Source organism: Astyanax mexicanus, chromosome 12 (genome assembly GCF_023375975.1).
Source record: "Astyanax mexicanus isolate ESR-SI-001 chromosome 12, AstMex3_surface, whole genome shotgun sequence".
Lineage (NCBI taxonomy): Eukaryota > Metazoa > Chordata > Actinopteri > Characiformes > Acestrorhamphidae > Astyanax > Astyanax mexicanus.
The window spans coordinates 33,824,034-33,843,001 of NC_064419.1; the positions used below are offsets into that span (position 1 = coordinate 33,824,034).

Here is an 18,968-nt window from a genome sequence, read left to right on the forward strand (position 1 = left end):
GTTCTTTGTGAAATACTATAGGTCTCTCTGAGTTGTGTATACATGCTGCATATCGTCACTGTCCAATGAATCTTCATTTTTGAATTTGAATTTGAATAGGCAAATTGTTCCTTACACTGTGCCAAAATTACTTAATGAACGGACCAATGGAAACTCTTCAAAATTACCTGAAATAAATAATTTTTACATTGACTTCCATTGAAAGTTTGGAAGGGTTTTGCTGTTGTTTAAGTTGCTGTTTTGGAGATGTTGTTTTTCATTGGACAGCGATGATATAGAACTGTTTCTCAGCTTCCAGTGTTCTGCAGTTGCTAGTAAAAGAAAAGCCCCAGAAAAACGAGTCGATCAGAGAGATGTTAGGTGTCTACGTCAACCTGTGCGTTCATAGCCTCGCAGCAGAGCCGACACTGTCTCGTCAGCTAAAGAGCTTACAGCTGTGTTGACCCATCTGATCTTGTGTAAGTAACTATATGTTTAAATCGGATCTCTGGTTGATTCCACGTTTTACAGAGACCAAAAATATACACTAGGGAAGCACGATTTGACAAGGTAGCAAATCTCAGCAGAGCACCGGTCACCAGGCTTTGACCTGGTGACACTTCACTGAATAACCGAATCACCAAGTCTGAGGTAAGAGTTTAGTAGCGTTAGTTTAGCTTGGATGGATAACATTCCACGGCTGCAGGGACAACTGCTGTGGGGGAAGACATGTAGGCATCTTTTTTCTGCAGTGCTGTTAGCCAATCAGAGGTGATATTTTTGCATGTATGAATATTCATTAACAAGAGCCAAATCCTGTCTTTCTTCAGAGACCAATAATTCATTGATCTAAAGCAGGGCTAGATTTTTTTTTTTAAAAACGGCTTACATGTCTTTCATTCATACTAGAGATCATAACTAGACATTTTAAAATGAATGAAAAAACGATGGAATGAGACCTGTTAATGACCGTTGATGTGCTTTACCAGAGTTATGGCCGTTAATCCTACAATCTTCAGTAGGATCCACAGTCAGTGTAGCGGTTTTAAAGGAAATCTATACATTTGTTTTCTGATTGGTAGCCCACACAGCAAGACTCAGTTAATTTACATTTGTACACATTACAATTTTTAAATTTAGCTGCTGATAAATATTGGACATTTTATTTCTAGCAGCTTCTGTATTCAGACAGAAAGTAAGCGTGATGCAATCTTATTATGTATTATGAACACACTGGATGGTGATTAAAACTGCATGATTTTTTTTGTTTTCAAGGTTTAATAGTTGATCTCATGCTGCATCATGCTGTATCTATTGCACCACCTGGCGCCACCTGTTGCCCTGTGTGGGAATCTACACTGTTTATAAATAGGTCCGTTATTTTGTAGAGAGCAGAACAGGGCAATTTTCATCTCATTCCCAGAATAACACAAACTGTGCACAGGGTGTCCTGTCATTTAGGGCCAGACTGGCCCATAAGGAGCTGATTTTAGCTTCTACACCCCCTCAAATACACTCACAACTGCTTCTAATCACGATCTGTTGGTGTAGGAGCCCAGGAGAAGCTGAATTTGTCAGTGAGGAGCACCTATTTGTTCTGCGTTGAGGACTTCAGGCTGTTTCAGGAGGGGAGGAAGGCTTCGAGTTGTTGCTGTCAATACAAATTTGACTAATTAAATTAAATGTAGATAAGTAACATTTACAAGATTTAAATGAAGCACAGGTGAACACAATAATGACTGCATATTAAATTCAGATTATGTATATATATAAAAATAGCCTCAACTACTTCTACAGATAATGATGTGGGATGGGCTGAAAGTTTACAGTCTGCACTTTCTCCTAGTTTTCAGTCAAACTACCAGTCAGAGAGAATTCAGAGACAATTACAGGATGATTTCTCTTAGCGCTGGTGAAGAACTGTGCATATAAGGGTTAATGTTAGAGGAGTGGAAGCGCCTCAGGCTGCAAACACTGACATTTTGAGTGTGGAGAGCAGACAGCGATTTAATTGGGTGCTCGTACAGCTCAGCTTGGACAGGTGAGCGGGAGGAAGACGATGAAAATGGTCCCTAATCACTGTTCCCACATTTAAATAGTAGAAAACTATAATAGGGAACAGAACTCAGCTACGCTAACACTAAGTTAACACGGGTCAGCACTTTGCTTCAGTAGCCATATTCTGTTGTACTGTCATTGAAATGAGACGATGATGGTCTGTTTACAGCGTTTACAGCTTATTCAGCACTTTAATTTACATAGCACCCCTCATATAATTAGCTGTTCATAACTGTGATGTCCTGAGGCTCTTTTTTTACCTCTAAAGTGCATTTTGAGTGAAATTAGCAAAGCCTAATTCCTAACTGTAAATAAATGCTAGATTACTAAAAATAGCCAATGTTTTCAAACTAATATATATGCAACCCTAGTTCACTCTGCTTACTAAAAATATCTAATGCTACCAAACTAAATATAGCTTACCATAGCTAACTAAATCTGCTAGCTAACTGAAATTAGCGCACACTCCCTAACTAAAATGAGACAGGGCTGTTAACTCTGCTTACTTAAAAAACATGCTAAATTCAATGCTAGCTAGCTCTCTATCTATCTTTAGCTTAGCTAGTTATCTAGCTAAAATTAATAAGTAAAAATTGCTGCATTTGGGCATCACTACCAAATTAAAATGACCAATATCTGCTAACTGTTAAATAAAAGTAGCTAACATTGCTATATTAGATGCCAATGCTAGCTAACTCGCCTTACTGAAAATGACTAACAGTAGCTAACTCTGCTAACTACTCATGCTGTGTAGCTGTTTAATTGTAAAAATGTTAAAAAAAAATAAAACAAATGTAAAGCCTTGCTAGATTGAGAAATTACATGGAAAGGAATATAATCATAATTACCTCAGGTTCTGTATGTGTGGATGGTTAAATGATGATTTTGTGATTTTGAAAATTATTTTATCATTTTAATTGTTAGCACTTTAGCATTTCATCACAGTGCTTTCTTTCATTATTTGTTTTCAGTTTAAAGGAATATTTCACTACTTTTTATACCTTGAAAAGAAAACGTGTTCAGAAACATGTTCAATTAAACCCCACTTATAATAGACGCCAATGAGCAGTTTCCCTAGTTCGTTTTCTTTAAGAGATTTTCTGTGGCATTAGAAAAGAGTCCCCTGTCCTCTAAAGGCGGTCCTGGCGATGTGTTATAGGTCTTGATTGATTTTCTCCGGGGTGTCTTTATGCCTTCTCTCTCCCACATGGTGTGCGTCATTTCTGTGTGTTTGCTCGGCGGGAATCCAATAGAGGCTGTAAATTCAGACCTTTAATTGCGAGGTGCCGACTGGTGGACCGCAGTGTAGTGCCGCACGAGGAGTCGTGACCATACAGAAGGAAACATGGACGCCCACCGGCAGCCTGGCCGCAAGCTGGGGAATAAGAAACCACCTGATAAATCGCCACCATCCCCCGTGATTTGGCTAAAGAGTGGCCACTGATTTCCCCTAATTAAGCTAATTAATAAAAAAGTGTTAGAGTTTCAAGTTAGATTTTCAGAGTTTATTTCATACGTTATCTCCAGATGTTCACCCCCTTTAGACTAGTAATTGGTATAGGCGGTTTTAGATGCAGTAACAGTTTTAAGATGTTTTGAGGGGAGTTTCTACTAGCTTTGCTTTCTTTAGGAGGATCCTCACCTGTTCTTCCTGTAGGTCTACTCCAGGTTCTTGGATCCACACTTTTAAAACTGTGCCTTTCTCAGCTGGACTGGGACTTGGAATGTTCTTTAAAACATTCACCTTCCTGTTATTCAGCAACTTCTAGTTACGTATATCCATTACATAGATTTTGCAGCAGTAACCCTCATTGCTACTGCTTCAGAATTTCATAATATATCATGAAAATGCAACTGCAGATCTCTGCAGAGGGCTTTTTGGAATTGTAGATACCAGTGCCATCACTGTGCGTGAACACACACAGACGTTTCATGATTCCAGGCATGGTTCTGATTCCACAGCACTGTGCGGACTTTTTTTTTTAATTTCTAATTTTTATCCCATAGTTTCTCAATTTACACGGCCAATTACCTAATTCACTCATTAGGACCGTCCCCCCCCCCCCATCACTAGTGATGATGCCCCAACACCGGGAGGGTAAAGATTGGACATGCCTCCTCTGACACATGTGAAGTCAGCCACCACCTCTTTTTGAACTGCTGCTGATTGCCGAGAAGCATCACAGTGCACTCAGAGAAAAGCGCAGCGACTCTGTTCCGATACATCAGCTCACAGACGCCTTGTGCTGATCAACATCACCCTTTGGTGTAATGTGGGTAAGAGCGCCATCTACCCACTCAGAGAGAGCAAGGCCAATTGTGCAGCTAAATCAGGGTTCCGGTAGGCGATGGCATGCTACATAAACAGGATTCAAACCGCCGATCTCCTGATCATAGTCACAGTGACACTGTGCAGTATTGACAGTACTGTGTTAAGTTAAAGCCATATTGAGCCACAGTAAATCACAAGAGGCTGGAAATTTATACAGAGAAAGGCAGACAATCTTTTGGTAAACAAACAATTGATTAAACTAAGATACTTTATTTTTTTCTCTATAAAAGACTTTCATCTGGAGAACAGCCAGTTTGTGAAGAGCTGGTACATTTTTGTTTGCAGAGCATAAAAATAAACATTTCACAGATTTTAGCAGACTAATTTGCACCCTCCTGCTGTCTTTTTTTTCCCCCTCTTGATTTTATCAGGATTTTTAGTCCCTGTTGAGGAGCAGTATCTCTACAACATGGTGCTACCACCACCATGCTTCACTCAGTCAGTTTACAGTTGTTTATGTTCTCTCTTTCAGGGGCCACATCAATCTGACTATGTTGGGGGCGATGCAGGTGTCCAAGCATGGTGACCTGGCCAACTGGATGATTCCTGTAAGTGTTGTTGTTCCAGTCATTTCCTGCTCATTTCTTGTGTGGTATTATCATGTTCAGTAGATTTGAAATATTAACTATACCTTATAAGATATAAGTAAAAAAAATGCTGAATGAAAAAAATATACATTAATATATAAATACAAAAACTATTAAAAGTGTAAAACTAACCAGCCATAGTCATGAAGTAGTGCAGTAATACAGATTAAATTAAATATAAGGGTTAGAAGGTATCAGTAGGTATGACAAATACTAAACATAAACCTGTGCAAGTATTGTATTTAGGTTAAGTGAGTAGTGTCCAGGAGTGTGAAAGTACAGGATGTACCATAAAGAGTCAGTAGTGCCCAGGATTGCAAATGAACAGGATATACAGTAAAGTGTCAATAGAGTCACAGAGTGCAGATGTATATGTTGTACAGAGTGTGATGACTCTCGGGACAAAGGATCTCCTGAGTCTGTCTGTAGAGCAGCTCTGTGACAGGAGCCTGACACTGAAACTGCTCCTATGATCCATAAAGATGGTGTGCAGGCTCCAGTGCTGATTGTTGGGCATAATCTTCCATTTTGTTTCTATTTTGTCAGTTACATGTTAGCTAATTGGTGGGATTTAGGTTTAGCTACCTCATTAGCCTTAAAGCCCCAGTGCTAAAGAAGCACAGAACGTCTTGTCTTGTCTGACTGACTGCAATTGTGTCTGAATGATTGTTTTAATATTAAACTGTGAGAAGCAGAGTGAGAAGCAGAGTGTGTATCTAGGTGTTAAAAGGCTGGATGTAATTCCACCCTTCAGCTTCCGTTTGTGTTCAGAAGCTGCTCTCTTCCCCCTGGCAGAGACGGACACGCCCCCCCTTCTCTTTGTCATTAAGCTCAAGATGGACGCCCAGCGTGTCGCTGGAAATCATTTATGTAAAATATGGCGGGCGCAGACGTCCGTTAGCAGCAGTGCAGGACCTGCCTGTTGGGAGAGTAATGAGAAAGAGACGGATCAGTCAGCAGAGTTCCACTGGGACCAGCTCACAGCAGCTGAAATTCATCTAAAGCGGGTGTACAGTCTGGAGACACAGCACAGCCTTACTGCCCACATTTACAGTTTTATAGTCAGCAGTTTCTGCTTTATTCACACTGCACACATCTTAATCAAACGCAGTGAATTGTGCACAAATATGGGAATCGGTTATTTAAGGGTCACTTTATAAAACCAGACAGCCAACCAAAACACCACACAGACAGATATCCTCACAGTCAGGCAAAAACCTTGTTCCCTGAATTGTGCTACGTTTTTCATTTTTTGATATTATGTGAATCTGGCAGTTGCTTTTCCTCTCTGTGACCTCTTACCTCAACAACTGTACAGAAGAGTGGAAAAATGCTTTAAATTTCCAGAAAACAGAAATCAGTGAATTTTTTTTTACAGAACTTCTATTAGGTCAGGGTCTATTAATCATAAAATCATGATATCATGATTCGATGTACAAAAACATTTCACGTATATGTATTTACATATACGTCCCAGCTAAAGCTAAAGAACACTGCTTGTCTGTTCACATGCGCAGATGCTGCAGGTCACAATTATTACCACAAACAGCGCTGTCCACTGTGGGTGGTAATGCCCTTAATGACATATTGAAGTTGGAATTTCCAATCTGTCTGACACCCATTATCAAGCCTTTTTTTTATTTACTTTTTTTTACCTTGTACCGTGGCAAGTGTTCTACTTCCTTTCAAAGATAACACATCACAACTTATACAAGTGTTATACAGTTCATATACTGTACATAGTCCTTAAATGCAGGCTAAACGTCAGCCATTTTCTTATTGATGATGCATTTTGGCTCCAACTAGGGCTGCACGATATATCTTTTAAGCGTTGTCATCGCAGTCGCCGTGCAATGTCACTTTAGGCAATTAAATCAAACATGTCATGTTGCAATGTTTAGATTCTTGACACAAGAAGTAGATACACAGCGTTGTCTCTGTGTCTGTGCGAGTGACAGGCTGCTGCTGCTTGAGAAGCGCGAGGGGGACGGGGAGTGCGAGTGGGGGCAGGAGTAAACACAAGGTAACCGCATGGCCTCCATCTATATGGTTGGGCGTTTGCTTGTAAACGCAAGTGTCGAAAGCTTGCACCTCAGTCCAGCACAGAAAAGTGGGAATTCACGCTTTTAATCCCAGAAAAAAGGCATTAAAATGCCAGATTAAAGGGCCGATTACTGTTGTTTTGCTGTTTTCTTCTGGTTTTGAGTGCTCGGCACTGACTACGCTCTTCATCGGTCTGGACGCATAGGTGAGGGGCGGGTGACGTCATGAGCCCAGCATTGTTAAATATCGCGATATATATATATATATATATTGTCGAAACAAGAACAATTTTCAATGTAAAATCTTTCCAATATTGTGCAGTCCTAGCTCCAACCATTCAGCATTCAGAATATAAGCCCTGTCCATTATCTGCAATAAACACTTTATTCTGCCCTTGCTTCAGGCCAGACTCATTCCTTTTTGTCATTGTTAAAGTGTTCAGTGTTCTGTGTATTTAACTGTAACGGGTGGAGGTTGGTGTTGGAATGAATTATGACAAGTATTGGTTTGTATTGGTGTATACAAGTATTGGTGGAGCTCAGTAGATGTAGAATAGAGAGAGGTGAAGAGTACAGGCCCTTTAAATTGTTGAACTATTACTAACATCCCTAAAGGTCACTCCGCAGAGCAGAGTTTAGGCGCTGTTTTCCAGCGTTAGCGTGTCGCAGCCTCATTAGAATGGCCCGAAGCGAGCTTTTACCCGAGAAGGAGGGAAGGAGCAGCTTGCGAGGAATAACCTTCACCAAACTCGATAAGCGAGACGCATAGGGCTGCAGCCTGGGAGGCATCCGTCAGCGCCAGGCATGGCTATAAATAACACAGGCAGGGGAGGTGTGTGTGTGTGTGTGTTTGGGCATCTCGGGCTCTGCAGCCTCCTGAACTGACAGCGGGACCAGGCGCCATCGCCACAGTGACAGGCAGCAGAAGAACATCTCCAAATATTCTGCCGGCAGCTCCAGTGCTCATTACTGTCTGCACGGCCAAGAGCGTGGCGGGAGGAGGACATGGAAAAAAACGCAACGACAAGATCCTAATTGTAGAACATAGCTGAGAGCAGGTCCCGGTAAAACGATAGTTATGAATGAATCAAAGTCCCCCATTTTCCGCCCCTCCTCCCAAATATAGGAGACGAGGCGTCTCAAATCTGGGCAGCCAGGCTAAATGGGCGTTGTTAAACTGCTGTAGGCTGAATGGGTGGGAATTAACTGTGGTGGTAGACTGAAAACGCATGGCTACATCGTTATCTGAACTGTGGCTGAATGGGCGTGGCTACAGTGCTGTAGACTGAATCGGTGGGAATAATTTGATGTAAATTGAACAGGTTGAACCAAAGCAGTGATAGTAGACTGAAGGTTTTCACACCAGCACCATTTGATCTGGTTAAAACAAATCTTTAGTGTGGTTCGATTGAGCAGGTGTGAAAACGGTAATCGCACTGGTGCGAGTCAAAAGTACCAGACCGAGACCTGCTAGAGGAGGTTCACTCGTGATGAGAACGTAATCCTGTCTTGATCCGACTCTATCCGACGCTATTAAATATAATCCATTAATTTATTTGAGCTAAACTGCTGATAAGGTGCAGTTTAAACTGATATATTAGCCAGATAACGCTAATTGCCACAGCTGTGAACAAAGGCTGTGTCCATGCACGTGAAGTCTGTGCTGTGTTCACTGCTCACAGCTGTGTGACGAGACGGTTTACTATGTTTACATCTGTGTTGCGAGTCCAAACACAGTGTTAAAGCACATATATAAACATGCTGGAACACAGAATTTTCTCACTATATTTACTTTTTAAAAATATTTATATTTACTCCCGTGCCAGACAGCTCTGACAATTCAGAGGACACAGCCTGCTCGCATGGTTAATTGGTGCTCATTTTGGTGCGTTTAGGTTTATGCCAATGTGAAACCAGATCAAACAAAGGGAGAAAACGCTCCAAGTAAACAAACTCATCAACTGATTCGGACCAGAGAAACGAACTGCAGGTGTGAAACCCCCCTAAATGGACATGGCTAAACGGCTGGAAACTGAGTAGACGGGGCTAAACTGCAGTTGTACACTGAATGGGCGTGCCTACACTGCTGTAGGCTGAATGGATGTGGTTAAACTGCAGTAGTAAACTAAAATGGGCATGGCTAAACTGATTTTGAATCAGTTTTTTAAATTTTTAAAGTGGCAGTCCATATTATTAGGTTTCTAAACTGAAAGCAGAAGCATTTCTAAGAGGAGAACTAACAAAATATTGTGTTTAATGGTACCAGTGTACTGGAACTACCATCCCTGCTAAGCCTAATATATTCATTCTAAAAACTGGGATGTCGGGTCGCTTTTCGCTGGAGTTCTTTTCGTCACGTCATGCATATTTACTTACTTGCGTCACACGTACAGCCTCTAAAAGAGGATCCGGCTCAGTTTTACTGAACACAAGCGGCTGGTGGAGCAATGGAGACTTCGGAAGGGGGATTTTAGAGCTCAGTAGCTAATTCACACATAGTAAAACCAAAGTGTGTACTTAAAGTGAAGTTCCTGACTGAGCTCTCTCTCTCTCTCTGACTGAACCTGGAATCGGATTCATCTGCTCAAAAAGGAGAACGCATCACACCCGCCCTTTTTACAATGATTCTTCAGCATGCTCGGTGCAATTACCCACTCTCACCAGAGTGGGCCCTAAATCCCAAAACTTTAAACTGAGTGTAGGGGCTTAATTGCAGTAATAGATTGAATAGGTATGGCTAGACCTGTCACAATAATGGTGTTTGTTGAGTTATCGTACAGTAAACGGACATGATTTCAATACTCAGTTATTTTTACTCACCTATAAATTACCAGGTGTGTCTTTAGTGACGTGAACCCATTAATGTGAATGAGCTTTTAGTATGTTAACAGTAATTTTAAATATTTACACACTTATTTTTATATTCCAATTTCAATGTCTAAATATTCATATTAATATTAATTTTGTTACTCTTTTAAAAAGGTGTAATTGCATTATAATGCTCCTATATTATCAATATGTCAGTGGCATATTGTAGTTTTAATTGTAGTTTTTAAATAACATTTAATATTATTTAACACAATTATTTCAGAGATAGTGTATCATTAAAAAATGTCATTATGAAAGGCCTAGATGGGGCTTATCTGATGTAGGATAAATAGACGGGGCTAGGCTGCTGTAGGCAGTGGTCAGTGTCCTGTTATTCCAGGCAATGTTCAGGTCTGTGTATCTATTTTTCACACTAATATCTGCTGAGCTTCAACTGATTAAACAGAAAGCAAGTTCATGAAGACACTGTGGGGATGTAACAGCAGCAGCAGCACACTGTATTATAAACCCTGCAGCTCTGGACATGAATAGATAGACCTTACAGAAAGGTCATTTTTCATCATTTAAATATGTAAGACATTTTCCCAATCTCATATTTCTGCAGGCAAACATTTGACATTTGGTGCTCTAAATGAATTAAACACGCAGTTAGCTTCAGAGCGTGTGTGTGCCTGCACATGTTTAATATGCATATGATACATATGTAACAGATAGAAAACATATGTACACGTGTATAATTAGTGCCATATTATTTTTATTATTATTATTACAAACAAATGTTTGTCACATTAGTGCTGGGCGATATGGGAAATATCATATATCACGATATGGAATTTTTTATATCATGATAACGATATATATCATGATCTACCACATTTAAGTATGTTTTCAGTTATTCTTCGAAAAATATGACAAAATAATATCATTGCTTACTTTTTTCCAACTTTATTTCAAAGTGACATTAAACCCAACTTTCACAAATGAGAATTACTACCTTTTAGTGCAGCAATATATATGTATCAAATGAAAACAGATGAGGTAGATGCAGTAGCTAATTTTTTCAAAAGAACAATGCGTCTCCATTGTTCAGCTCTCATGAGTTTAATAACGTAAAGCATGTCGCAAACAGGCGTGTCCGTGCGTGTCCGTCAAATAAGGTAAAGCAGCGTCATGTTGCAAAACCACATTATGAAGCTTTTTTGCAAAGATTACTTTATTATCACTTATATGAACTGAGTTTATGCAAAGTGACCACACCAATACATTTCATCGTAGCCTACTTTATATATTTGCATGAATAATTTATTACATTTCTGTAGAAACGATAGGGACGATATAAGGTAAGTAGCATGATAGACACTTTTCTATCGTCTCCACGATATTTATCGCCATTACGCACAGCACTGTGTCACATCCTGGCCCAGTTACTGTTCTCTTTTTACTGCTTTTTCACCTGTGTTTCATTTGTAGCTCCGCCCCCTTGTTACCTTTGCCCAGGTGTTTCTGTATTTATAGCCCTGTGTTTCCTTTGTCGCTCCTTATACCTTTATCGTCAGTTCAGGTTGCGTGTGTTTTCTTATGCATTCAGAGTTTCTTTGTGGTTTATGGATTGTTTTATAATTAGTTTGTGTTATAAATCAATATGATCGCATTATGGTCCACTCTCCGTGTCCTTCCTGCTGCAATCCTGACAGTGTAATAGATATATATATATATATATATATATATAGGGTGTGTTAATGGTGATTGAAACAAAAGTTTAAATGGAACAGCTATTTTGTTCTCAAAATCTGCCCCAATCACACTTTATATAGGTACCGACAAATAGTCAATACAAATTTGACATTATTTAACATCGGATATGTTATCATGTATAGATACTTACACATGTAATCCATACGTGGCATATATTATTACTAATGTTTGGACACTTCTGTTGCATGTGTGATTGACTTCACTTTAACATACTGATTAAAATGACTTGAAATGCATTTTTGAAAATTCTTATAAATAAAAATAGATATGACATGAAATGACAGTCCTCCATCTGTTTTGCACTGATAGCAGCTTTTTCCTGCTTCAGAAGTCCACGAGACCTGAATACAGACACACATACACACACACACACACACACACACACAGAGCATCAAAACAGTCATGAAATGAGTGGTGCAGAGGAGTGTTGAAACCTATGCCAGTGTTCAGTACAGTACGGATGGTGTGTGCTGAGAGAGAGAGAGCCTTCAGCAGCGTCAGGCTGGAGAACCGTCAGATATGCTGAATTACACATTAGCATTTTTTATATCCTCCATTTGTGTTCTTCTGTAAATAAAAAAGCCCCCAAATAAGGAGATGCAAGCTTTGCACCTCACTTGCACTTGGCTGTGCTGGTTCCTGTGAAGTTTGACGGTTTTGCCCTCAATACTGAAAAGGGAGGAATAAAGTAGTTAGTCTGAACACAGTACATCCTGTACACTTCCAACTACTATACTTGTTACACAGAACATTTCATAGTGGATACTTTGCAGTATATATTGAATACTAAAACAATTCTCCTTGGATACAGACCATTTATTTCATGAATATCAACTGAATAGTAAATAGGGAATAACTCATAGTGGAAACTGACTATTTTTAGTGGACACTAAACAATTCATAGTGGATACTGACTCATTCATAGTGGTAACTTAAAGTCAATAGTAGACACTAAAAATTCACAGTGAATACTTAATAATTAGATAAATGGTGAGAATAGATCATAGTAGATACAGGTCAATTCATTGAAAAGGCTTAATTATTCATAGAAGATAATGAAAAAATCATTGAAGATACTAAATAATTATATTGCAATGGATCATAATTGTTTGCATTACAATAGATTATTGCAGTACATTATCGACACGTTGATTGACATTAAGTATCGCAGAATTACAGTACTGTGTTATCAGTACAATACTGGAGAGAAAACTGTATAATTATTAGTGGTGCTGTTTGTTAAAAACTAAATCATTTTAAAGTGAATTCTGAATAATACATATATTATTTAGAATCAATATATTGCTTAATTAATTGCATAGAATCCACTAGGAATTTAACAGGTGTGTGATATGTGTGCAGAGTATATTTGAGAGGAAGGTTATATGAGTGTGTAATATGTATGTTTTAGATATGTGCATGTAGGGTATATATATATATTTATGTTCACACAGGAGGTAAAAGAGGCACAAAACTGAAGTGTATGATATGTGAGTGTGGGATATATAAGTGTAGGATATGTGAGTGTATAATATATGAGTGAATAATATGTAAGTAGGATATGAGTGTATGATATATGAGTTGTGTGTGTGTGTTACGGGGGCGATTAACACAAAAGTAACGCAATAGTTACTTTTACTGGTAACTAGTTACTTTTATAGTGGAGTAACTCAGTTAGTAACTCTTTTTTGGAGAAGTAACTATAACTAATTACTTTTTCAAAGTAATGTGCCCAACACTGATGATAATTAAGTGTATGATATGTGAGTGTATGATATATGAGTGAATAATATGTGAGTAGGATGTGTGAGTGTATAATATATGAGTGAATAATATGTGAGTAGGATATATGAGTGTATGATGTATGAGTGAATAATATATGAGTATGATATATATATAAGTGTATGATATATGAGTGAATATGTTAGTTGGATATATGAGTGTATGATGTATGAGTGAATAATATATGAGTATGATATATATATATATATATATATATATATATATATATATATATATATATATAAGTGTATGATATATGAGTGAATAATATGTTAGATGGATATATGAGTGTATGATATATGAGTGAATAATATGTGAGTAGGATATATAAGTGTATGATATGAGTGAATAATAGGTGAGTATGATATATGAGTGTATGATATATGAGTGAATAATAGGTGAGTATGATATATGAGTGAATAATATGTGAGTAGGATGTGTAAGTGTATGATATATGAGTGAATAATATGTGAGTATGATGTATGAGTGTAAGATATGTGTATGATAAATGAGTGTGTGAAATATGAGTGAAAAATATGTGAATAGGATATATGAGTGTATGATAAATGAGTGAATAACATGTGAGTAGGATATATGAGTGTATGATTTATGAGTGAATAATATGTGAGTATGATATATGAGTGAATAATATATTAGTGTATGATATATGAGTGTAAGATATATACATTAATAATAAGAGTGCAGGGTATGTGAGTGTAGGCTATGTGAGTGTATGATATATGAGTGAGTAATATATGAGTGTATGATATATGAGTGAATAATATGAGTGTATGATATGAGTGTATGATAAATGAGTGAATAATATATGAGTGAATAATATATGAGTGTATGATATATGAGTGTATGATATATGAGTGTATGATATATGAGTGTATGATATATGAGTGTATGATATATGAGTGAATAATATGAGTGTAGGATATGTGAGTGTATGATATATGAGTGTATAACATGAGTGTATAACATGAGTGTATGATATATGAGTGTAGGATATGAGTGTATGATATATGAGTGAATAATATACAGTTGTGGTCAAAAGTTTACATACACTTGTAAAAAAACATAATGTTATGGCTGTCTTGAGTTTTCAATAAGTTCTACAACTCTTATTTTTCTGTGATAGAGTGATCGGAACACATACATGTTTGTCACAAAAAACAGTCATAAAATTTGGTTCTTTCATAAATTTATTATGGGTCTGCTGAAAATGTCACCAAATCTGCTGGGTCAAAAATATACATACAGCAACAAAATTTGTCAATTTTGGTGATGTAGCGAGTTGTGTCAATCAAATTAGCTTCATGTCATGGCCTCTTCACTTCATGTAAGTGATTCTGATTGACTACAGCTGTTGACTTCTCATGAGCCCATTTAAATAGGGCTCATTTGACCCAGTGATTAGACTCAGCTACAAAAGCTACAATGGGAAAGTCAAAGGAACTCAGTGTGGATCTGAAAAAGCGAATTATTGACTTGAACAAGTCAGGGAAGTCACTTGGAGCCATTTCAAAGCAGCTACAGGTCCCAAGAGCAACTGTGCAGACAATTATACGCAAGTATAAAGTGCATGGAACAGTTGTGTCACTGCCACGATCAGGAAGAAAACGCAAGCTATCACATGCTGCCGAGAGGAGATTGGTCAGGATGGTCAAGAGTCAACCAAGAATCACCAAGAAGCAGGTCTGCAAGGATTTGGAAGCTGATGGAACACAGGTGTCAGTCTCCACAGTCAAGCGTGTTTTACATCGCCATGGACTGAGAGGCTGCCGTGCAAGAAAGAAGCCCTTGCTCCAGAAAAGGCACCTTAAGACTCGGCTGAAGTTTGCTGCTGATCACATGGACAAAGATAAAACCTTCTGGAGGAAAGTTCTCTGGTCAGACGAAACAAAAATTGAGCTGTTTGGCCACAACACCCAGCAATATGTTTGGAGGAGAAAAGGTGAGGCCTTTAATCCCAGGAACACCATGCCTACTGTCAAGCATGGTGGTGGTAGTATTATGCTCTGGGGATGTTTTGCTGCCAGTGGAACTGGTTCTTTGCAGAAAGTAAATGGGATAATGAAGAAGGAGGATTACCTCCAAATTCTGCAGGAAAACTTAAAACCATCAGCCCGAAGGTTGGGTCTTGGGCGCAGTTGGGTGTTCCAACAAGACAATGACCCAAAACACACATCAAAAGTGGTAAAGGAATGGCTAAACCAGGCTAGAATTAAGGTTTTAGAATGGCCTTCCCAAAGTCCTGACTTAAACCCCATTGAGAACATGTGGACAGTGCTAAAGAAACTGGTTCATGCAAGAAAACCATCACATTTAGCTGAACTGCACCAATTCTGTCAAGAAGAGTGGTCAAACATTCGACCTGAAGCTTGCCAGGAGCTTGTGGATGGCTACCAAAAGCGCCTAGTTGCCGTGAAAATGGCCAAGGGACATGTAACCAAATACTAATGTTGCTGTATGTATATTTTTGACCCAGCAGATTTGGTGACATTTTCAGCAGACCCATAATAAATTTATGAAAGAACCAAATTTTATGACTGTTTTTTGTGACAAACATGTATGTGTTCCGATCACTCTATCACAGAAAAATAAGAGTTGTAGAACTTATTGAAAACTCAAGACAGCCATAACATTATGTTTTTTTACAAGTGTATGTAAACTTTTGACCACAACTGTATGAGTGTAGGATATGAGTGTATGATATATGAGTGTGTGAAATATGAGTGAAAAATATGTGAATAGGATATATGAGTGTATGATAAATGAGTGAATAACATGTGAGTAGGATATATGAGTGTATGATATGAGTGAATAATATGTGAGTATGATATATGAGTGTATGATATATGAGTGAATAATAGGTGAGTATGATATATGAGTGAATAATATGTTAGATGGATATATGAGTGTATGATATATGAGTGAATAATATGTGAGTAGGATATATAAGTGTATGATATGAGTGAATAATATGTGAGTATGATATATGAGTGTATGATATATGAGTGAATAATAGGTGAGTATGATATATGAGTGAATAATATGTGAGTAGGATGTGTAAGTGTATGATATATGAGTGAATAATATGTGAGTATGATGTATGAGTGTAAGATATGTGTATGATAAATGAGTGTGTGAAATATGAGTGAAAAATATGTGAATAGGATATATGAGTGTATGATTTATGAGTGAATAATATGTGAGTATGATATATGAGTGAATAATATATTAGTGTATGATATATGAGTGTAAGATATATACATTAATAATAAGAGTGCAGGATATGTGAGTGTAGGCTATGTGAGTGTATGATATATGAGTGAGTAATATATGAGTGTATGATATATGAGTGAATAATATGAGTGTATGATATGAGTGTATGATAAATGAGTGAATAATATATGAGTGAATAATATATGAGTGTATGATATATGAGTGTATGATATGAGTGTATGATATATGAGTGAATAATATGAGTGTAGGATATGTGAGTGTATGATATATGAGTGTATGATATGAGTGTATGATATATGAGTGAATAATATGAGTGTAGGATATGTGAGTGTATGATATATGAGTGTATAACATGAGTGTATAACATGAGTGTATGATATATGAGTGAATAATATATGAGTGTATGATATGTGAGTGTATGATATATGAGTGAATAATATGAGTGTAGGATATGTGAGTGTAGGATATGTGAGTGTATGATATATGAGTGTAGGATATGAGTGTATGATATATGAGTGAATAATATATGAGTGTAGGATATGAGTGTATGATATATGAGTGAATAATATATGAGTGTAGGATATGAGTGAATAATATATGAGTGCAGGACATGTGAGTGTATGATATATGAGTGAATAATATATGAGTGCAGGACATGTGACTGTATGATATATGAGTGAATAATATGAGTGTAGGATATGTGAGTGTATAATATATGTGTAAATAATATGTGAGTAGGGTATGAGTGTATGATATATGAGTGTATGATATATGAGTGTATGATATATGAGTGAATAATATATAAGTGAATAATATATGATATGGGCTGTTTACTGTAATGTAATGCAGTGTACGGCTGTAATCCACTGGTCTAGTCTCACCTGCCTGAGCAGCAGAGAGGTCAAGTACAGCTGGAGTGAACGTTCTTAGTCACGGCTTCAGAACACCCACACACACTCCTGGCTGTCCTGCAGAGTGACACAATTCGTGTGCGCCGCACATGAACGACACACACACACACACACACACACACACACACACACACACACACACACACACACACAACCGCCTACTCACCGCTCAGCACACTAGAAAAAAGATTAAAAATGATAGAGTGCCTTAAAAGTCATCAGTCCTGTCTGAATTATACACGACAATTTGATAGATTCTTGTGATTTTATTTTAAAGGCCCAACTCTCAAAACTTACGAAATTCAGCTCATATTAAGTGTAAGATAAGAAATAATCTGTGACAAAATGTATGATTTAAACACTATAGACCCAATCAGAACACAGGTGTCAGTCTCCACAGTCAAGCGTGTTTTACATCGCCATGGACTGAGAGGCTGCCGTGCAAGAAAGAAGCCCTTGCTCCAGAAAAGGCACCTTAAGACTCGGCTGAAGTTTGCTGCTGATCACATGGACAAAGATAAAACCTTCTGGAGGAAAGTTCTCTGGTCAGACGAAACAAAAATTGAGCTGTTTGGCCACAACACCCAGCAATATGTTTGGAGGAGAAAAGGTGAGGCCTTTAATCCCAGGAACACCATGCCTACTGTCAAGCATGGTGGTGGTAGTATTATGCTCTGGGGATGTTTTGCTGCCAGTGGAACTGGTTCTTTGCAGAAAGTAAATGGGATAATGAAGAAGGAGGATTACCTCCAAATTCTGCAGGAAAACTTAAAACCATCAGCCCGAAGGTTGGGTCTTGGGCGCAGTTGGGTGTTCCAACAAGACAATGACCCAAAACACACATCAAAAGTGGTAAAGGAATGGCTAAACCAGGCTAGAATTAAGGTTTTAGAATGGCCTTCCCAAAGTCCTGACTTAAACCCCATTGAGAACATGTGGACAGTGCTAAAGAAACTGGTTCATGCAAGAAAACCATCACATTTAGCTGAACTGCACCAATTCTGTCAAGAAGAGTGGTCAAACATTCGACCTGAAGCTTGCCAGGAGCTTGTGGATGGCTACCAAAAGCGCCTAGTTGCCGTGAAAATGGCCAAGGGACATGTAACCAAATACTAATGTTGCTGTATGTATATTTTTGACCCAGCAGATTTGGTGACATTTTCAGCAGACCCATAATAAATTTATGAAAGAACCAAATTTTATGACTGTTTTTTGTGACAAACATGTATGTGTTCCGATCACTCTATCACAGAAAAATAAGAGTTGTAGAACTTATTGAAAACTCAAGACAGCCATAACATTATGTTTTTTTACAAGTGTATGTAAACTTTTGACCACAACTGTATGAGTGTAGGATATGAGTGTATGATATATGAGTGTGTGAAATATGAGTGAAAAATATGTGAATAGGATATATGAGTGTATGATAAATGAGTGAATA

The 18,968-nt window shown here is 38.0% G+C and overlaps 1 protein-coding gene across 1 annotated transcript in view; it reads left to right on the plus strand.

The window, feature by feature from the left end:
• The window catches only part of oxct1a (3-oxoacid CoA transferase 1a), a 66,271-nt gene that overhangs the window by 22,743 nt on the left and 24,560 nt on the right, over positions 1-18,968 (plus strand). The window contains exon 13 of the mRNA XM_007247169.4: positions 4,842-4,917. Coding sequence (XP_007247231.2) covers positions 4,842-4,917 — 76 coding nt within the window. The remainder of the gene's footprint in view (positions 1-4,841; positions 4,918-18,968) is intronic.